General features: G+C 42.0%; 1 protein-coding gene across 4 annotated transcripts in view; it reads left to right on the forward strand.

The window, feature by feature from the left end:
• The window catches only part of LOC111967700 (rho guanine nucleotide exchange factor 10-like protein), a 114,508-nt gene that overhangs the window by 3,095 nt on the left and 88,677 nt on the right, over window positions 1-22,736 (forward strand). Inside the window, exons 1-10 of one of the 4 annotated variants that reach the window (XM_023992983.2) lie at window positions 4,157-4,259; window positions 6,317-6,601; window positions 7,425-7,452; window positions 10,616-10,803; window positions 17,990-18,094; window positions 18,377-18,507; window positions 19,452-19,550; window positions 20,203-20,311; window positions 21,241-21,344; window positions 21,710-21,787. In XM_023992983.2, coding sequence (XP_023848751.1) covers window positions 6,322-6,601; window positions 7,425-7,452; window positions 10,616-10,803; window positions 17,990-18,094; window positions 18,377-18,507; window positions 19,452-19,550; window positions 20,203-20,311; window positions 21,241-21,344; window positions 21,710-21,787 — 1,122 coding nt within the window. In that variant the 5' untranslated portion in view covers window positions 4,157-4,259; window positions 6,317-6,321. The other 3 variants (XM_023992975.3, XM_023992999.2, XM_023992991.3) reach the window with 3 other exon arrangements.

Below are 22,736 nucleotides of genomic sequence, written 5' to 3' on the forward strand. Positions count from 1 at the left end.
TAGTTGAGTTGCTTAGAAGGAACACACAACACTATGTGTGGAGGAAAAAAGGCACAACACACCAACATCAAAACTTCATCCCAACTGTAAAGTATGGTGGAGGGAGCATCAGGGTTTCGGGCTGCTTTGCTGCCTCAGGGCCTGGACAGCATGCTATCATCGACGGAAAAATGAATTCCCAAGTTTATCAAGACATTTTTCAGGAGAATGTAAGGTGATGCAACAGGACAATGACCCAAAACACAGAAGTAAATCAACAACAGAATGGCTTCAACAGAAGAAAATACGCCTTCTGGAGTGGCCCAGTCAGAGTCCTGACCTCAACCTGATTGAGATGCTGTGGCATGACCTCAAGAGAGCGGTTCACACCAGACATCCCAAGAATATTGCTGAACTGAAACAGTTTTGTAAAAAGGAATGGTCCAAAATTCCTCCTGACCGTTGTGCTGGTCTGATCCGCAACTACAGAAAACATTTGGTTGTTGCTGCCAGAGGGTCAACCAGTTATTAAATCCAAGGGTTCACATACTTTTCTCACCCTGCACTGTGAATGTTTACAAGGTGTGTTCAAAAAAGACATGAAAACTTATAATTGTTTGCGTGTCATTAGTTTAAGCAGACTGTGTTTGTCTATTGTTGTGACCTAGATGAAAATCAGATCAAATTTTATGACCAATTTATGCAGAAATCCAGATATTTCCAAAGGGTTCACATACTTTTTCTTGCCACTGTATAGTCAGTACAGTCAGTGGTCAGAGCCCAGATGGAGAAACAGTGGAGATCAGTAACACTCACTGTGACCTTGAGTAGTGTGACTACCATCACAGACTACCATCGTGCACAGTGGGCACAGCAACAGCTTCTATAGTGGAGGGCAACTGAAGGCCAATGTGGCTCTTGTATGAATAATGTATACCTGCATGTCTGAACAGTGCAGACCATTGCAGTGCAAATGAAAGCAGCGCATCATGAATGTTTCACTATGCTGACTATACAGTCTATGATGCTGACCCATATTTGTTCTCAATGTTCAGTAATCAGTACACTATAACAGCTTTCTATACTGTAGCTTACAATGGAGCTTACATCAGGAGAAAAACAAACTAAGTTCTGGTTTATGATTCATTCTACTCTAGTTAAATCTGACAGTCAGATAATCTAACAAGTTCCTATGCTCAATGTTTGGCAGGAGTTAGTTGGGGAATCAAGGAGGAGGAATAAAATCCATTAGTATGTGTTACAAACACTCTCACTCACGGAGCTCTGTTTTTGACAGCTAAAGGATGACAGACAACTGTTTCTGACCAGATTGACTGTTTCTTGTGTCTAAATTGGTTGTCTCACATCCCTATCTCTTGACAAGACGTTTTCCTTTGGGATCTTGATATTCAGAAAAAGGAGGAAGAACTTCTTTGGACTGATATGTTCCATTGCATCCCCTGTCTAGTAGAGAGTGGAAGTTTGGAAACCAGTCAAACCACCCTCCATAAAACCAAGGAAGACCCTGGATAAAAGAAGGCTGTTTTAGCTGCCTTCTGTAAGAATTCCGTTGCTGTTTATTCAGTCTATACTCTCCACCAGCTGCGGCTCTGTTCTATTGTCCATTGATGCACCCTGACTCCCTCTCCTTGTCTAACCAATGACTGCCCCGGCATGGGCCTTATGCGTGCAGCCAGCACTGGACTCAAGTCTTTTTGGGGGATATTGCACATTCAGTTCAGCAGATCTCTCCCAACTCATGTTCGAATTCAAACATCTCTATGAATCCAGCTTGCAGTTGCACACTCTATACTCCCAAACATTGAATCATTTGGAAATATGTGCCTTCCCCCTGTCTGTAATTTCGCCATCTGCTTTTGCATCCAGCAGTGGACAGGGAGTGTTCTGGAAGTCAAGGTCCAACCATACCCCAAAGACCTCCTTGTCACCTCTACATCTTTTCCAAACATTACCACACCACGGCTGGGCTAAACTCTTTATTTGCGTTAGGGTGTGTTTGGTTGTGTTTGTTTCATTTTAATTCTGCAAGGTACTGTATCCAATTTCCTCAAGAATGTCTTTCGGACAGAACTAGTTCAAGCTTTGTTTCCTCTTATCCTAGTCTCTTTTGACAGGCAGTCTAAAATAATTTTCATTTCGAGTTTGGTTTTTAAATTTATGTTGTACAAAAGAATTTCAACAAAAGGAGGAGGTTTCCTGAGTTTGAAGAGGCTATACATGTCACGCCCTGACCTTAGAGATCCTTTTTATGTCTCTATTTTGGTTTGGTCAGGGTGTGAGTTGGGGTGGGTATTCTATGTTCTATTATTTGTATTTCTATGTTTTGGCCGGGTAGGGTTCTCAATCAGGGACAGCTGTCTATCGTTGTCTCTGATTGAGAACCATACATAGGTAGCCCTTTTTCCCACCTGTCTTTGTGGGAAGTTGACTTTGTTTATGGCACTTAGCTTTTAGCTTCACGGTTTGTTTTGTAGTGTTTATTGTTTTGTTCGGCGTCTTTTCTAATAAAAAGAGAACGTACGCTCACAACGCTGCGCCTTGGTCTACTTCATTCAACAGCCGTGACAGTACATTCATGTACATACTACCTCAATTGGCCCGACCAACCAGTGCTCCCGCACATTGGCTAACCAGGCTATCTACATTGTGTCCCGCCACCCATCCCCGGCCAACCCCTCTTTTATGCTACTGCTACTCTCTGTTCATCATATATGCATAGTCACTTTAACCATATCTACATGTACATACTACCTCAATCAGCCTGGCTAACCGGTGTCTGTATGTAGCCTCGCTACTTTTATAGCCTCACTACTGTATATAGCCTCGCTACTGTTATTTTTCACTTATTTTTCACTGTCTTTTTACTGTTGTTTTTATTTCTTCACTTACCTACTGTTCACCTAACACCTTTTTTGCACTATTGGTTAGAGCCTGTAAGTAAGCATTTCACTGTAAGGTCACCTGTTGTATTCGGCGCACATGACAAATAAACTTTGATTTGATTAGTCAGGCAGCAAACTATTTTCTGTTGGCAATGTCAAGTGCATTTTTTATGCAAAAAGTGACATCACCTCATTCATTTTCATTGTGCAATTGTATTGTATCAGAGTATTTAATACATATTGCTCAATGTCAAAGAACTTAGGGGATGCTCTGCTCGAAGGATCATATCAATTACACCAACAGAACTTATTATGAAATATTATTTTGCCAATCCTGCTTTTCCTTCTCTGGAAAAAACCCTGGTGATTTTTCCATTATACATGGCGGTAGACTACTAAAGTATTTAACTCGGAGGGAGGAGCAGTTCTCATTGATTTTATCCCACAGATCCTCCATTATACTGAGCAGAGCATGGCTCTGACATATCACATACAGCACAGCATGGTCATGACCCTCTGACCTGTGATCTAACTCCCAGACAGTCCAGCAGTTCAGTGACCAATGCAGAAACAATGCTTTCTGAGAGTGAGCAGAGCTTTTCCCCTACAAAAGGCTCATTGTTTATTAGAGCAGTAAGTGGGCCGGCTGGAGAAACTGGGTTTGTGGTACAGCGAAGAGGATAGAGGCCGTCGTGGGCTGGGTCCACACATGACTAGAATTGCACCGACCGAGTGAGGATATGGTCTGAGTATTACCCCTGAAGAAAAGTGACTGCAATTTTCAAACCTGGCCTACTTTGCCACTCATGTTTAATACGTCTCAAATTAAGACTAGAAAAGTATCCCTGTGTAGTAGTTTCAAGCCATCACCATGCCAACAACATTACAGTACATCACTCCCTATAACTGACCTAATTTCCTGATAGAACTGTCAGGAGAGGGTTGAGTCAGACTTTGTATTCAGTGGAGGATTTGGGATGAAAATGATTTGTGCAATGATCTCCAAATGGGCCAGCTCCAAACTCTTTTGCCGCCCATGGTCGGGTCCACCCCACTTTACCCTATGCTGTCATTCCCCAAGGGGGCGTGCAAACAGGCCTATCAGGGCCAGGAATGTTCCTGCAGAGGAAACAGCACTAATGGAAATGTAAAGCAGATGCTGCACTATGAGACTTTACCAGAACTCCAGGACTCAGGAGTGGTGTTCTGCTACGGATACAGAGCCACCCTCTACATGTAGGGAAACCCCCCCAGCTATGAGGTTGAGGTATTTAGGCCAGACACGTATGTAGTGAGAGGAATACCCTACTAAAATGACAAAAACAACCCATATGGGCTCATCACCGTCAGGGTATAGATATCTCCATTAATCTTCAGGTAAGCCCTGTCAGACTGTTTAATTATGCTAACAGCCTTTCTCAGCAATTTTGTCCTGCTTTTATACTGGAACTGTAATCCCCTCTCTGTTGCTTGTCTCTTCCTTTGTGGTTGTGGAGGCAGCCATAATTCTGCCATGCTTAAAGGATTGGAATTTTTCACAGTACTGAGAAAGCAAACTAGTCAAAACAACCTGTTGCTAGTGACCCACATTCAGTAATGTAGGTAATACAGCGTAGTGTTCACAACAACTCAACTCTGACCAGACTTAACTATTGTGTTTTTTCTTTACATCAAATGATCCAGTGAAAGGATTTAGTGACCTGTGAATCCAGGAATAGACTGTTTCCTCACAAAATATCTTGCAGTTGTCTAAATGTTATTTTGTATTACAATACATTTCTATGTAAACAGTATGAGCCTAATGTTTCCAACCTGGCGTAACATAGTAAATGTAAATCTGGGACACTCAAATTAGTATGATATATTATGTTTGGTATGATATGTATTAATTTGTGGATGTCCATCATCCATTTCTTATGATATGTTACACATTGCAATTTGTTGTGGCTAATGTTAGCTAGGTGGCTATCGCTAATGTTAGCTAGGTGGCTAAAGTTAGCTAGGCTAGGGGTTAGGGTTAAGGTTAGGGTTTGGAGTTAGGTTAAAAGGTTAAGGTTAGTGTAAGGGTTAGCTATCATGCTAAGTAGTTGCAAATTAGCTCAAATGCTAAAGTTGTCCGTGATGAAATTCGAACACACAAACCTTCGGGTTGTTTAACATTCGTGTTATACACCTACCCAACCACTCTACTTTCATTTTTGCCTTAAGTTACATTCTGTCCTATGTAACTATACCAAATGTAACATATTATACTAATTTCAGTGTCCCAGATTAACGTTTGATGTTACGTCTAGTCTATGAGACCAGGCTGATGTTTCACACCATTGTTTTTTCTGGAATTTAGATTGGAATGAAACTAAAACCAGTGGTGGAAATAGTACCCAATTGTCATACTTGAGTAAGGGGAAAGGGAAAGGGGGATACCTAGTCAGTTATACAACTGAAGGCATTCAACTGAAATGTGTCTTCCGCATTTAACCTAAAGATAATGACTTAAGTAAAAGTGAAAGTCACCCAGTAAAATAATACTTGACGAAAAGTCTAAAAGTATTTGGTTTTAAATATACGGTACTTAAGTATCAAAAGTAAAAATATAAATAATTTGAAGTTCCTTATATTAAGCAAACCAGATTGCATCATTTTTTTCTTATTTTTACGGATCGCCAGGGGCACACTCCAACACTCAGACATAATTTACAAATGAAGCATGTGTGTGTAGTGAGTCCGTTTTCCTGTCCTGCTAAGCATTCAAAATGTAACGGGTACTTTTGGTTGTCAGGGGAAATTTAAAAAGTACATAATTTTCTTTAGGAATGTAGTGAAGTAAAAGTTGTCAATAATATACATATAAGTACAGATAATCAAATAACTACTTAAGTAGTATTTGATTATTTTTTTTACTTAAGTACTTTACATCACTGGCTAAAACAAACTAAAACAATTTTGTAATAGGGGGAACTGGAGCCCATTCCAACATGATTCCACCTTTAAGTTTTCACCCTGATAGTTCCCAGCAGCCAGCACCCATACACAAACTACAGATTAGAGTCTTAGTACTGTGTAAAGTTTAAACAACGATTAGTCATTGAAAAAAGAGCACAAGTAAATAAGCTTTACCAAAATAATTTGTCATGTATATGGAAAGGAAGTTCCACTTGAAGTGTCTTAAAACCTTTGTATTTTCATGGTGGTTACATAGATACGTTAGTACACTTTATTAGTACTTACAACTGTTATACCTTTTTGTGCTTTGTGTATTTATACATTTAACTATTTATATGTGTTTGCTTTGTAAACAAAAACTCCAATCAGTTTCTAAATTGTAGCAAATTTTGGGAAGTCAAGTGCATGTCAGTTTTTGTCAGACAAGGAACATTATTTCATTTTTTTCTTCAACATTTGTACTATCCCTTTGTCTCTGTTCTCTGTTCCAGTGCTTATGTCCACTGTGAATTATCAGCAGCAACAGAGGGAGGAAGAGGAGGAGGAAGATGAAGAGCAAGGAGAGAAGTTTGAGTTTGATGACAGTGCTGATGAGGAGAAAGACCCAGTGGAAGCCATGCAAACGGCAAACGAGTCATCTATGGAGGCCACAAGCCAACCACAGGACAATGCAGTAACAACACCCCTTGCACACTCACAACAGCACCTCAATGCAATGCCCCCTGCTGGTCAGGAGGACAATCCCTCACAGGGACAAGACTCCACGGCTTCTTCAGGTAAAGTGTTCTTTCTATTACAACACATTGTGAGTGACTCTTCTCCACTGGTCTCATAAGGTGCTGCCAGTTCTTAAAGAGATTTCATAATATCTTCAGACAGACAGTCATAAAGAGAGCTGGGTTCTAATTGGATAAAGAGCAGTGCAACTCTGGTTGATATCAGTATGCTGTTGACTACCTGAGTCATGTTGCCAAACAAGCTCTGTTAATTACACTCATTGCTAAAYAGGGAGATTTAAATCTATGTGAACTTCTGTCGGACAAAAGGAAGCGATTAGTGCTTAATTAAAATACTTCTCACGAAGCCTACACGTAGTAATCCGTTAAGTGGGTTGTGGTGCATTTCTCCACTGCACTGGGGAATTCTGGGGTTGATGATGCTGTACGGTGGAAGCCTGTTACCCAGCGGATGGTGGAGGAGACGGGCGTCAGGCTGGGACTTTGCCCTCCCAGGTAAGATGAGAGGGCTCACATTGTCTCTGGATAAATTAAATAATAGTTTGGATAGGAATATAGCTGATTTGCACACAGGACCTATATAGCGCTAATAATAAAATTCCTGTGGTCTGTTTTCATCAGCGATTGTCTTCTTGGAGACACAGGACTGACCGCTCTATTCATAAAACAAGGTCAATTAAGATGAAGTAAAGAGGAAATAAGATATACTTTTGTATAGTTTTGCTCACATTGAGACCTATCTGGTGGTATTCCAAACTTTTTAGCTGTCCTTCCCATATGGTACACGTTGTAACAAACACAAGCATGACGTTACATTAAAAAAAAAGATGTCTAATGTCTCCCGCTTCATTTCTCCCTACAGATGTTCCAGTTAGCAACCCACCCAGGCGGTAAGAGACTCTCTGCTTTCTATCTGCATTCCATCTTCAGGGGTTGTGTGGTTTAGCCTCATAGGAGGAAACATCTGTCTTCATTAACTTATCAATATACTGTATTAGCATGACCCAAAATCAGAAACATCTCTTTATTCATAGAGAAGGGGCGTGTCAAAGTAAAAAGGTATAGGACTGATATGTTTGGAAAAGGAAATCAAAGGAGATGGCAAATCTGTGACATATTGAATCAGTAGCCTAAACAGATACTCTGTAGTCTGCAGGTTATAGCAGTTTGCAGTGTAAAAAGTTGTATATGAGTTAGGGGGTTCACTAGAATGTACATTAGAAACATGTTATCAACCTTTTAATTTGGGGTCCCCTGTCTTGGTAGGGGCCACTGGGCCTGGTTAGGTCCCAGCATGATGGTGTGCTAGGAAGTGTGCTGGGAAACCCGTGCTGATAGGAGAGCCAGGGCCTGTCGTTCCTGTGGGCTTTCCTGTACTGAAAAGCGGGGTGTATGTGAGTGACTGGGATAGTGTGTGTGTATCTCTCTGTGTGTCTGTGTGTGTGTGTGTATGTTTGAACAGGGTTGGATTGTGAGAGAAGGGACTGTGGTTTCTGCGATTTCTCCTCCGGAAGATTTCTGCTGAGTACACTGTTTCACTGTGGGTCAATATTCTCCCTTTCCTAGTGGAGCTATCAATAGCTTTTTCCTCCAACAAGGTGTAAGGTGTGTGTCAGCACATTTGCTCTGTGTGTCTCTTTCAGCTCAGATTCAGATATTTTTGCATCGCAAAGAATACTTTGTAATAGAAACATTGTTGTAGAACATGCATAACATGTCTATAGGTCTATTCAACTCAGGAAAGCAGTGGTATTGTGTGTGCTTGCGCGTGTCTAGGTGCATCTGTTGATTCTAGGACCTTTGACAGATAGCTTTCATTAAGTGAGACCCTTAAGATGAAAAGTCCTGGACAACGGTCACCATGACAACTTGACACTTGACATTTATATGGCTCTGCTTTATGTTCAGTTGAGCTGTAACCTTAGACTAGAGGGGCACACATTTAACACTCCACCTAAGCAACCCCACTTTACAACACTCCTTTTCCTTTTTTCTTTATCTTCATTCCACCCTTCCTTGCTGTCTGCTCTGCACAGTATTCTGCTTAGTGGTAGATCTGCAAGCTGGGTTTGCAAGCTGTTCAAGTAAACAATGTTACAAAAGACACAGATACCGTATACAGACCTGTGTACACTGTCAGGGGGCAGACGCAAGATGCAGTTGCTATAGCAGGTGGTGTGTTGTTTGGTTAGACTCGTTATAGTAACTGTAGTTACAATGAAGGTCTAGCTAGCCCATCATCAGCATGGTCAGCACTATTTCCATAGAGACAGGAGGAAAGCCAAGTAAACTTGGCTCCCTGGTCGACTGTGTTCTGTAGTTAGAGGGCGTTGAAACACATCTAAGGCCTGCATGTGCCTCAGTCTGTTCTATTTGCATTGAAACACGTTTGCCATTTCTTCTGCTATAGGCCTATGACTCACAGGGGCTTGTATAGACAAGTGAAGGGCGTAGGCCTACAAAGATGAACCATAAAATATATACTTTTCCAGTCTTTTAAACATTGAAATAGTTTGTGTTCTCAAAAAACGTCTGGTTAAATCCCCATTTGAAACCACAGTAATGAGACATGCGTTCTGTATGAATTTTACAGAACAGAACAGGTTTCTTGTGTTTCATGATGAGGCATTACATATGCTGTGTTATTAATATGTCTGAGGCACATTCTACCCCAGCATAGTTTTTCTAATCATTTATTTTAGAAAGTTCTTATTTATAGAAAACTGCTTGAGTAGACATTACTCTGTAAAAACTCTTAGCTGTAATATGTTGGGTTGTCTTTGCCAGCCCCGTGAGCTGCTTCCTGACTGAGTCTGGTGTCTTTGGGGAGGCACTGCAATGTGAACAGTTGAAACGTTTATTAGCGGACATTACTAGGAACTGGGTTTGAAGTTTCAACATTACTCAAATAAGCTTTAGCTAACGCCTTTATTGTTGTCTTGCCAAAGAAGGTAATGCAATAATATATACAGAAAGTCTGGCCAACAGGTTGCTTGCAAGCTATATTCGGCTTCAAAATATTTCCTACACAACTAAACTGCGTAGTTCTGTAAACATTGAGGACTGTCATGCCTGCCATTGAGGACTGTCATGCCTGTTCCAGGCATGCCTGGAACAGGGGAGAGGTACAGTATCTTGCTAACTGATTGACATATTGGCTGTTGGCAAAGCCGAGAGGGATGGTGGGAGGGATGCATTTAATGAGATTGGTTTCTCCTCCATCCCAGATCTAGCTGTATAATCAAGCATGTGGGAGGATTGCTGTAACTCTCACTGGTAGCTTGAAAACATAAGAAAGTGGTAGCGCTTTACAGAACAAGATCAGTATTAGGAGATGTCTCAAAGACAATATTCCAGGGCCAGTCATAATTATGGTCAGGCTTTAGGTATGGCAGGTGATCAATGGCTATCGTTTAGGGGGATCTTTCATAGCTCACAGTTAATATAACAAGCAGGAGGTAAGGTCACATTATCATATTCATGGTCTTACATGAGATCACCTGGATCAGATGACTCTCTCTATCCCTCACAACAGCAGTCAGCACAATCATCAAACCACAGTGAATAGGATTGACCAACCTAGCAGAAATGAGCTGCACTAGGAACATATAGCTGTGGCAGGTTTAAGGAAGTGTTACACCTCGATCACATCAACAGCGTCATTGCGTTTTGGTACACCAGAAGTAAATTAATTTCCAATGGAACTCTGTGTTTAACTTGCAGCATTGCGTTGCAGAAGCAGTTGCAGTGTGTTGTGTGGTGCATACGTTGGATTTATCGAACGTATGCATCAAATGCATAGACGGCTTGACAAAAATGGTAACTTTTGTTGCACACATTTCCAGATTATGCTGCGCACCATTTTGCGCAATGACACTGTCTGTGTGATCAAGGCGTTAGCATGCTGGGACAGCAGTGCTTCAGACTCTTTGCCCCGCCTACTTCACCTTTCCTCCTCGACCTCCTCCTCCTCCTCCACACTGCAATTCACTTGTAATGAGCCACACAGCACCCAGCCTAACTGCTTTCAATACTCTGCCTGGTATGTTCCAGGGTCTCTGGCCCGGTCGAGCTGGTTGAGCCCATTGCTGCAGCACCTTCAGTGGGAGAGCAGCCCCGGGAGGAGTCCCAGGAAGGGTCTGGTCCTGGAGACGTGTTACCAGTGGAGAACCAGACAGACTCGGAGGACCATAGTGTGGAGACTGAGAAGAAGAGCTCCAGCCTGAGGGAACACTCTGAAGGTACAGAACTGCATAGATACAGATACATGAAACATGATATAGACAGAAGAGAGCAAGCTTACACCAATTACAGTATAGGCCTTCATAACTACCATTGTTTTACAGTAATAAAAGAAACTGTATTGGTCTGTAATCGTTGCGTGGAACTTCCAAAGGGCAACGGCCAGCACACACTCTCTCCCTCCCATGATTTGATTTCAACATGGACATGACAGGAATTCAATTAATTCAGGATGAGGATCAATAGTGGACTATTGGTCTATTTCCACCAAGGGAAATTGCTCTTGCTGACATTAGGCTATTTGAAGGTGGTCCACTAAAGACTCTGTAAGGAGCCTGACTAAGCCAAGCTCTGCTCAACTTTATTATTATTATTATTATTTCCTTCCTCTTTAGTTGTCTTCCACATACTCCCTGTTCTTGTTGATATTGAAAAATGTATGCCTTAGTTCATAATAGTAATCTATTTTAAGTGTGGTGTAAACATTTTCGGCATCATGCATGGATACTGTAGAAATCTGATTTAACAATCTGTACCTCAGTTTTGTGATCAGTTCCTCTGTCCAGTGTCTGTGTCCTTTTTCCAAACATAATCTTTTATTTTTATTGGACAGTCTGAGATATGGCTTTTTCTTTGAAACTCTGCCTAGAAGACCAGTATCCTGGAGTCGCCTCTTCACTGTTGACATTGAGACTGGTGTTTTGCCGGTACTATTTAATGAAGCTGCCAGTTGAGGACTTGTGAGGCGTCTGTCTCAAACTAGACACTCTAATGTCTTTGTCCTCTTGCTCAGTTGTGCACGTGGGCCTCCCACTCCCTTTTCTATTCTGGTTAGAGCCAGTTTGCGCTTTTCTGTGAAGGGAGTAGTACACAGTGTTGTACGAGATCTTCAGTTTCTTGGCAATTTCTATCATGGAATAGCCTTAATTTCTCAGAACAAGAATAGACTGATGAATTTCAGAAGAAAGGTCTTTGATCTGGTCATTTTGAGCCTGTAATCAAACCCACAAATGCTGATGATCCAGATACTCAACTAGTCTAAAGAAGGACAGTTTTATTTCTTATTTAATTAGCACAACAGTTTTCAGCTGAGCTAACATAATTGCAAAAGGGTTTTCTAATGATCAATTAACATTTTTGAAATGATAAACATGGATTAGTGCCATTGGAACATAGGAGTGATGGTTGCTGACAATGGGTCTCTGTATGCCTATGTAGATATTTCATAAAAAATCTGCCGTTTCCAGCTACAATAGTCATTTACAACATTAACAATGTCTACACTGTATTTCTGATCAATTTTATGTTATTTTAATGGACAAAAAATGAGCTTTAAAAAAAAAACAAGGACATTTCTATGTGACCCCAAACTGTTGAACGGAAGTGTATATGTAGGGTCGATGTAACTAGGCAACAGGATAGATAATAGATAGTAGCAGCAGCTTATATGGTGAGTGTGAAAGTGTGTGTGTGAGTGTACAGTTGAAGTCGGAAGTTTACATACACCTTAGACAAATACATTTAAACTCAGTTTTTCACAATTCCTGACATTTAATCCTAGTAAAAATTCCCTGTCTTAGGTTAGTTAGGATCACCACTTTATTTTAAGAATGTGAAATGTCCGAATAATAGTAGAGAGAATGATTTCTTTCAGCTTTTATTTCTTTCATCACATTCCCAGGGGGTCAGAAGTTTACATCCACTCAATTAGTATTTGGTAGCATTGCCTTTAAATTGTTTAACTTGGGTCAAACGTTTCGGGTAGCCTTCCACAAGCTTCCCACGATATGTTGGGTGAATTTTGGTCCATTCCTCCTGACAGAGCTGGTGTAACTGAGTCAGATTTGTAGGCCTCCTTGCTCGCACACGCTTTTTCAGTTCTGCCCACACATTTTTTATAGTATTGAGGTCAGGGCTTTGTGATGGCCACTCCAGTACCTTGACTTTGTTGTCCTTAAGCTATTTTGCCTCAACTTTGGAAGTATGCTTGGGGTCATTGTCCATTTGGAAGACCCATTTGTGATGGGTATCCATTGGATATCATAAGGTGAATGCACCAACTTGTAAGTCGCTCTGGATAAGAGCGTCTGTAACAGTATAACTTTAAACCGTCCCCTCGCCCCGACACGGGCGCGAACCAGGGACCTTCTGCACACATCAACAACGGTCGCCCACGAAGCATCGTTACCCATCGCGCCACAAAGGCCGCGGCCCTTGCAGAGCAAGGGGCAACACTACTTATAGGTTTCAGAGCAAGTGACGTAACTGATTGAAACGCCACTAGCGCGTACCCGCTAACTAGCTAGCCATTTCACATCCGTTACACTCACCCCCCTTTCAACCTCCTCCTTTTTCCGCAGCAACCAGTGATCCGGGTCAACAGCATCAATGTAACAGTATAACTTTAGTACGTCCCCTCGCCCCGACACGGGTGCGAACCAGGGACCCTCTGCACACATCAACAACGGTCGCCCACGAAGCATCGTTACCCATCGCTCCACAAAGGCCACGGCCCTTGCAGAGCAAGGGGCAACACTACTTATAGGTTTCAGAGCAAGTGACGTAACTGATTGAAACGCCACTAGCGTTTCAATCAGCTAGCGTTTCAATCAGCTAGCTAACTAGCTAGCTATTTCACATCCGTTACACGTCTGCTAAATGACTTAAATGTAAATGTAAATGTAATGAAGCTTTAACTTCCTGACTGATGTCTTGAGATGTTGCTTCAATATATCCACATAATTTTCCTTCCTCACGATACCATCTATTTTGTGAAGTGCACCCCCACATGATGCTGCTACCCTCGTTCTTCACAGTTGGGATGTTGTTCTTCGGCATGCAAGCCTCCCCCTTTTCCCTGCAAGCATAACAATGGTCATTTTGGCCAAACAGTTCTATTTGAGTTTCATCAGTCCAGAGGACATTTCTCCAAAAAGTATAATCTTTGTCCCCATGTGCAGTTGCAAACCGTAGTCTGGCTTTTTTATGGCGGTTTTGGAGCAGTGGTTTCTTCCTTGCTGAGTGGCCTTTCAGGTTATGTCGATATAGGACTCGTTTTACTGTGCATAAAGATACTTTTGTACCTGTTTCCTCCAGCATCTTCACAAGGTCCTTTACTGTTGTTCTGGGATTTATTTGCCCTTTCGCACCAAAGTACGTTCATCTGTAGGAGACAGACGCGTCTCTTTCCTGAGTGGTATGATGGCTGCGTGGTCCCATGGTGTTTATACTTGCGTACTATTGTTTGTACAGATGAACGTGGTACCTTCAGGCATTTGGAAATTGCTCCCAAGGATGAACCAGACTTGTGGAGGTCTACAATTCTTTTTCTGAGGCCTTAGCTGATTTCTTTTGATTTTCCCATGATGTCAAGCAAAGAGGCACTGAGTTTGAATGTAGGCCTTGAAATACATCCACAGGTACACCTCCAATTGACTGAAATTATGTTAATTAGCCTATCAGAAGCTTCTAAAGCCATGACATAATTTTCTGGAATTTTCCAAGTTGTTTAATGGCACAGTCAACTTAGTGTATGTAAACTTCTGACCCACTGGAATTGTGATACAGTGAATTATAAGTGAAATAATCTGTCTGTAAACAATTGTTGGAAATATTACTTGTGTCATGCACAAAGTAGATATCCTAACCGACTTGCCAAAACTATAGTTTGTTAACAAGAATTTTGTTAAACGAGTTTAATGACTCCAACCTAAGTATATGTAAACTTCCGACTTCAACTGTATGTGTGGCGTCAGAATCAAATCAATTCAAATCATTCAAATCAATCAAAAATCAATTGTATTTGTCACATCTGCCGAATACAACAGGTTTAGACCTTACAGTGAAATGCTTACTTACAAGCTGTTTGCATGTGTGCTCGTGTTATGTGTGTGTGTTGTGGTGTCAGTCAGTGTAAGTATGTGTGAGTGTGGGGTAGCGTCCAGTGTATTTACATGGAGTTATTGCAAAAAAGGGTCAATGAGGTAGTCCGGGTAGTCATTTAATTAACTATTTAGCAGTCTTGTTAAACAGTCTTATGGTTTGGGGTTAGAAGCTGTTCAGGTTCCTGTTGGTTTCAGACTTGGTGCACTGGTACCACTTGCCATATGTTAGCAGAGAGAACAGTCTATGGCTTGGGTGGCTGTAATCTTTGACAAGTTTTTGGGCCTTCCTCTGACACCGCCTGGTATAGAGGTCTTGGGTGGCAGGGAGCTCGGCCCCAGTGATGTACTGGGCTGCACTCACCACCCTCTGTAGCACCTTGTTGTCGGGTGCCTTGCAGTTGCCGTACTAAGCGATGATGCAGCCAGCCAAGATGCTCTCAATGGTGCAGCTGTAGAACCTTAATTTCAGCATTCTGAGGGGGAAAAGGCGATTTTGTGTCCTCTCTATAACTGTATGGGTGTGTGTGGACTTACATTCCTGTAGATTGATACAAATCTATTTGACAAATTTAATAACACTGTTGCTATTTAGTCATACTACAGTATGGATGTTCTGTGTTACTATCAGTACTGGATTACTACAGTGTAATAGTATGTTTGTAACCGATTCAAAGATTCTGGTAGCTGGGCTCTCAGTCATTGAGTTCGATACCAGCGTTACATTTTCTTCTGGTCCTAACATTACGACCAGTCTGGGTCCTAATCCCAGGACTACCGTCAAGAAATGCCATATTGTGCTAAAAAGGTTTTCACCAAAACAAGGTGAAACTTGCCTGAGTTCTGTTGTGTTGCCTTCTGGGATTGTTGGGGAAAATAAACTCAGCTTGAAGAAATACACTCAGGCTGTTTGAAATAATGAGTACTGTTCAGAAGACTGAGTCAGTTACTTTGCAGATCTGCAGATAGTCAGGCTGATAGCCAAGATTCTGTTATTCCCTTTTCATTCGGTACACATGCTTCACAGAGAGAGGATGTGTGCGTGTCTGTGTGTGCACGCTTGCGTAGCTAATTCCTATTGTAGTAGAAGAACACTGTCTGTTTTGTCTCTCTCTTGGATTGTGTCCAATGTTATTTAAAATCTTATATAGAGCTGTGGCGGCTAATCCATGTCAGAATACACATCTCTCATCAGATTAATTGAATCCAGTGATTGTTGATGTTTGAGGTTTATAAGGAACCGTTCCAGACAAATCACAATTTAAAAACGAATCAATAAAGCCCCTAAGCTAAATTAGGCTGAAAGACTCTCAAAGCAATTAATGACAAATCCTGCGGACCGTGGAGATAGATAAGGTCGATACATTACAAACAAGGTGGATATAATCATGTTGCCACAATTCCATAGCACAACCCCACAATTACCACAGATAACAACAACACACAGGGCCTCCCTGCTAAGTCCCTGCTAATATAATCAATGAACTGTTGATGTTTTCAAGACTATGATATACAGTGGCAAGAAAAGGTATGTGAACCCTTTGGAATTACCTGGATTTCTGCATAAATTGGTCATCAAATTTGATCTGATCTTCATCTAAGTCACAATAATAGACACACATAGTGTGCTTAAAACTAATAACACAGAAATTATTGTATTTTTCTTGTCTTATATTGAATACATCATTTAAACATTCACAGTATTGGTTGGAAAAAGATTGTGAACCCCTAGGCTAATGACTTCTCCAAAAGCTAATTGGAGTCAGGAGTCAGCTAACCTGGAGTCCAAACAATGAGACGAGATTAGAGCTGCCCTGCCCTATAAAAAGACTCACATAATTTGAGTTTTCTATTCACAAGAAGCATTGCCTGATGTGAACCATGCCTTGAACAAAAGAGACCTCAGAAGATCTAAGATTAAGAATTGTTGACTTGCATAAAGCTGGAAAGGGTTACAAAAGTATCTCTAAAAGCCTTGATGTTCATCAGTCCATGGTAAGACAAATTATCTATACATTGAGAAAGTTCAGCACTGTTGCTATTCTTCCTAGGAGTGGCCGTTCTGCATAGATGACTGCATGAGCACAGCGCAGCATGCTCAATGAGGTTAAGAAGAATCCTAGTGTCAGCTAAAGACTTACAGAAATCTCTGGAACACGCTAACATCTCTGTGACGAGTCTATGATACGTAAAACACTAAACAAGGATGGTGTTCATGGGAAGACACCATGGAAGAAGCCACTGCTGTCCAAAAAAAACATTGCTGCATGTCTGAAGTTTGCAAAAGTGCACCTGGATGTTCCACAGCGCTGCTGGCAAAATATTCTGTGGCCAGATTAAACTACAGTTGAGTTGTTTGGAAGGAACACACAACACTATATGTGGAGGAAAAAAGGCACAACACACCAACATCAAAACCTCATCCCAACTGTAAAGTATGGTGGAGGGAGCATCATGGTTTGGGTCTGCTCTGCTGCCTCAGGGCCTGGACAGCATGCTATTATCGACGGAAAAATATATTCCCAAGTTTATCAAGACATTTTTCAGGAGAATGTAACGCTATCTGTCTGCCAATTGAAGCTCAACAGAAGTTGGGTGATGCAACAGGACAACGACCCAAAACACAGAAGTAAATCAACAACAGAATGGCTTCAACAGAAGAAAATACGCCTTCTGGAGTAGCCCAGTCAGAGTCCTGACCTCAACCTGATTGAGATGCTGTGGCATGACCTCAAGAGAGCGGTTCACACCAGACATCCCAAGAATATTGCTGAACTGAAACAGTTTTGTAAAAAGGAATGGTCCAAAATTCCTCCTGACCGTTGTGCTGGTCTGATCCGCAACTACAGAAAACGTTTGGTTGAGGTTATTGCTGCCAAAGGAGGGTCAACCAGTTATTAAATCCAAGGGTTCACATACTTTTTCCACCCTGCACTGTGAATGTTTACAAGGTGTGTTCAATAAAGACATGAAAACATATAATTGTTTGTGTGTTATTAGTTTAAGCAGACTGTGTTTGTTTACTGTTGTGACCTAGATGAAGATCAGATCAAATTTTATGAACAATTTATGTAGAAATCCGGGTTTTTCCAAATGGTTCACATACTTTTTCTTGCCACTGTACATCTAACTGATGTAAATGGCACTGACAATTACAACATAGAAGTGACAGAACCTTGGGGTATAATGCTTGGGGGAAAAGCTTGTGGTTCTGCTCTTGAAGTTTGGTTGCCATGCAAAATAATCACTGACAAGCACTCCTCCTGGCTCTGTGGCTTGGGGTTGTGACTGTCTTCCCCAATAGGTGAAGGTGTGGATGATGATGAGGCCGATGCACCACTCCAGACAGGGAGCCCGGAGGTGATCTATGATGACGTGCCCTGTGAGGGACCACTCTCTCCTGACGAAGGTGAGTTCTGGGGCAGGGGCTCGGGCCACTGACTGCTTTTATTGGATGTCTATCCTGTCTGATACTGCACCATCAGTCTTTGGATCAATGCACATCAGACCTGGGTTCAAATGCCATTTGGTTCCTCTTAAATACTGCGCTGTGCTTGATTGAGCTTGAGAATCTGCTGTCTGAACATGCACTGTCAGTCCTTGGATCACTATACAGTTTTTGTGCTTTGTTGATGTCAGTATATCTATGTGTGTGTATGTGTGTGTGTATGTGTATGTGTGTGTGTGTCAGGGGACATGATCTACGAGGATGTGCACAGAGAAGAAATGCCCCAGGGTGCAGGCAACGGTTGGAGCTCCAGTGAGTTTGAAAGTTACGACGAGCAGTCTGATACCGAGAGCAAGCTACCAACCCGCAGCAAGGTAGGAGAGATGGCGTTCTGTTGTATATGTCTGTCTGTCGGTCTGTCTGTTTGTTTGGATTTTTGTGTTTGTGTTCAATGCATAAGACATGACTCAAAGAGAATATTTCACCCAATGCTACTGCACTCCCACCACACTTATTTTATTCATGTGAGAAACTGTTGGGGAAAATACAAAGAACATGAAACATGTATCAGCCCTGTCTGGGTGGGTTAATATTCTCGCTTTGTGGCCTGAGAATAAACAAGCTTCCTTCTCACTTGAAAGGCATCAAAGTCATGACACTGTCTAGAAGCTGTATGTTATAACCATACTGTAGGTGACTGTAGGCTCTCTCTCCTCCACATGGGGGCAGTATATACTCATTGAAGTTGTGCGCTATTCTGGTCAGACTTGGTCCAGTCTCATCCCTGTGTATATACTGTGTATGTAGAGTACACTATGGGGAAGTTTTGACAAAACATATTTGACTGAGCTGGTGCTATTGATACGTAGATTTAGAAAACATTCTATGAAATGATATCCATATACAGAGGGGAGCGATGACCTGCTTGTTATGAACACTTGCTTGTTACGTTTGGGCAGAAACGATGGTGGCTTTACTGAAATGAATATCACAGCAGGAGGTAGTCTATGAACATCCCCTCCCTCTTCATGTCTGCCTCAACCTCCCCCCTGCACTCACTTCCTTCACCAAGATCATTGCTATTAGTCTAGGCTGACATTACCATTTGACCAGCGCAGTGCTCTAAGCTTCCGCCCTCCATCCTTGTGATTAATCCAGGTGTTGCCTTGCTTGTTTTGTCTTGATCCCTTTTCCCTCAATTTTCCGCTGTCTCATCTCCCTTCCTTCATCCCTGTGTCCTGCTGTGTGGTTTAACACAACCTGCCCTGACCTGCTTCGCACCACACTGCCCAACACCTGTGGCGTTCCCGTACTGTAGCAGTACTCCCCTGACGTGCGTCGGCTGAGGGAGCGTTGTGCCAGGACCAAACGTGAAATAGCCATGAGGCTGGGTGGGAAAAACAACTATGACACCAAGGTAGATCACTGGCAGTAAGAAAACACAACATGACATCAACTTAGAACTCAAAATTACAGCGCCCAGAAGGCTGTGGAAGGATTACAATATTACCAAAGCCAAAATATGCCTGCTGTAGTATGAAGCGCATTATAATGATTCACTTTCTTTACCATCCTGTTCTTGCTAATGTTTCTCTGCTTTCCTCCAAACAGTCGTTCTCATGAGAGATTTGTCTCTCTCCTTCTAGTTTAGTATGAGGACAAGTTTTAGGGATACATGAATGAGTAAAACACATTTGCATCCATAAACACGTTGCCAGTTTCTCCAAGTTGATAACCTAGTTTCCTGAAGTGGCATCATTTAAAAATACCTCCACCATGGGTATATTCTTGGTCTGTGGGCATCACGAATCTGCTAGGCCTCAGTGATGCTCAGGGTGGGGTTTGTGGTTAGCAGAAACTATGATCTCCTCATAGACTTTCTGATTAGTGACTAGATCAGACAGTTACAGACCAACTGAGAGGCGCATATGGCAGTATTCATGGCTTGATGCATCCAGTGTCCCATCTCTCTCTATCTCTCCTTGTGGATTACTCTGCAGTGTTCCCTGGCTCTGTCCTCTCTCTCCTCGTGGACTAACTGTTTTGGCCTCTTTGTCCTTTTGAACCAGGTTCATCAGCTAATGAAGGCCGCTAGAAGTGGGACCAAGGACGGATTGGACAAGACCAAAATAGCCTTCATGCGGAGAGTCTCTTTCCTGCACAAGAAGGACCACTCAGGTAATCTGGGAAAAAATTATTCAAAATTACTTTTTGCCAAATGACTGTCTCAGATTAAAGTATCCCTCTTATGGAGATATGTGTAAATTTGTTGTGAAATGAGAGTTTCTGTGGAAGATAGGAGTTCACATACATTTCATCTGCCACTTTGAATTAAGCTGCGGTGGAGAACTTGTGTGACGCTAGCCGAGCCAAAAGTAATGTTAGAGGCAGATAGAGAAGAAAGCCTCCCATTTCCTTTCCAATCCCAGCTTTAAAAGAGAAAAGACTCGTGGAAAAATGATCTAAACGATGTAAGATAAGTCAAATGACACAGCTGGGATAAGTCGAGCGGCTCGCGCCGATTAAAGACAGACTCTGTGGCGAACGGAAGGGTTTGATGTGTGGGAGAGGAACGGGCAGAAAATCTCACATGACAGAGGTTGTACCCCAGGAAGCCTCGGTACACAATGGAACCAGATTACCATCCGTTAATGGAGTGTCGAGCAGCTCCAGAAACCACAGATAACAGAGCCACAAATAAAATAATTTTTCAAACAATCAAAAAGAGGTAAAGAGGCCAGTGGTTCTATTTGTAGCTGTTGATCAGGGGGAATCTGGGCAGCATTATATATTTCTGATACTGACACACGTTTATCGTTCCAAAGTCATTAATTGGAGTGGTGTTGGCTGGCGAAAATCAGTTTTAGTATCTATGTCTGTATGGTTGCAGGGAAGTTTGGATTTTGTTTAGTGCCTTCTGAACGAGTTTGTATTCAGGCTGTTCGTTTGAAATATCTTTTTCCCTCCTAAGTCTTTCATGCAGAGTGCAAATCTCTTTATATTTTAGAGATAATAAAGTTGGAGTGCATCTGGGAGTGTGGCTCCAGTTGAGATGTGAAAGCTGTAAATGTGCCTCTGAGTGTGCGTGTGTGTGTTCCCCTGTGCAGAGGATGTGGAGGATGACGCAGGGTACCTGGATGTGGCTGTGTCGGAGGTGAAACAGCCTCCTGCACAGCTGAGCCCCATGCCTGAGGGACTGAGCAGCCAGCAGGTGTGTATACAGATGTTTGCATTTGTGTGTGTGTGTCAGAGTATTCTGTGAACATCTAAATTCATGTGATATGCAGGCAATGATGCAAACAATATTCTTAGATTGGCAACACTGACTCGGTAGTACGATTGGGAGAAATATGTCTGCTACAGTTAAGTACAGTGCTACTCATTTCAAGGTAAACCTCATGGTAAATCCGGGCCTCATGAAAAGAAGGCTGCCCCACCCAAACTCTCTTACCCTATTACAATCACACGCCCAGGCATGCCTACAGTAGCCTAGTACTATCAAACAACCTGTCACACACTCCCATCATGCCGTTTTCTTTGTGTGACCGTTGACCTCTGCCTGGCCTCCTCTCTCAGGTGGTCAGACGCCACATCCTGGGTTCCATCATTCAGAGTGAGCGCAGTTATCTTGAGTCCCTCAGGAGAATCCTTCAGGTGAGTGCTTTACTCCCTACCATCCCTCCTCCGCCCTATGCTTACTCTGACAAATGTAATACTTTCATCTTTTCAGCATTTAAGAATGAGTCTGAAAAGGAAACTGGAGATAAGTATGAAATTACCACGCTTGCTCCGCATAAATAATCATGATAGAACAGATTCCTCTCACATCTGTGGTGCCCCGCTGATGCTAAGAGAGAGATTCTCTCTATCAGGTTTTCACAGAATCACAGAATGGGATTCTCTCTTCTCTTTTTCTGTGGTGGAGAGAGAAGCATTCGTTATCTCTCCTCAGAGATGAAGAGACACAGCAGCTGAAATGGAAACAGGCGTGATCAGTGGGAGGGTTATGTTTTCTGTTAAGATACAATGCTGTATTACCTTTGTTTTGTCATGAGATGATTGTGTTTGATAATTGCGGATGTTAATCCTTTTTTGTGATTTTGCTTTCAATTCAACAAGGCCAGCTCACTGCTAGAGGAAACATAAAAGAAAAAAGCCACGGGCACAATTTTTTTTTTTACATTAAGAACTGCGACTTCAGTCCTATAAAATCAGAAATTGCCTGTGTTATGCCCCCTGTCCATATTCCACTTGTCGATAATTAATTTGCTGTGGAGGATTTATGGTTGGGCAGGGGAAGCTTGTAAAACAACAATAGCAGCACTAGTCTATCATCTATTGTTGTTTCCAAACATTGACTTTCATTGCTGATTTTCTGCTTACTGCATCTGGCAGTTTCTGATTTCACAGATTACATTTGCCATATTTAAATGACTCACTTTAAAAGACATTGCAGTAATGTGCACATGTTTTACACAGTTGACTAGTTTTGATACTGTACAGCTTCTTAACTAATTGCAATTGCTTATAGGAGTGTTACTAACTGACGATTGCATCAATGTGCGTTCCAGTAAGGGTCCAAGCCCTGTTGGATGCTGCTGTT

Source organism: Salvelinus sp. IW2-2015, linkage group LG1 (assembly GCF_002910315.2).
Source record: "Salvelinus sp. IW2-2015 linkage group LG1, ASM291031v2, whole genome shotgun sequence".
Classification (NCBI taxonomy): Eukaryota; Metazoa; Chordata; class Actinopteri; order Salmoniformes; family Salmonidae; genus Salvelinus; species Salvelinus sp. IW2-2015.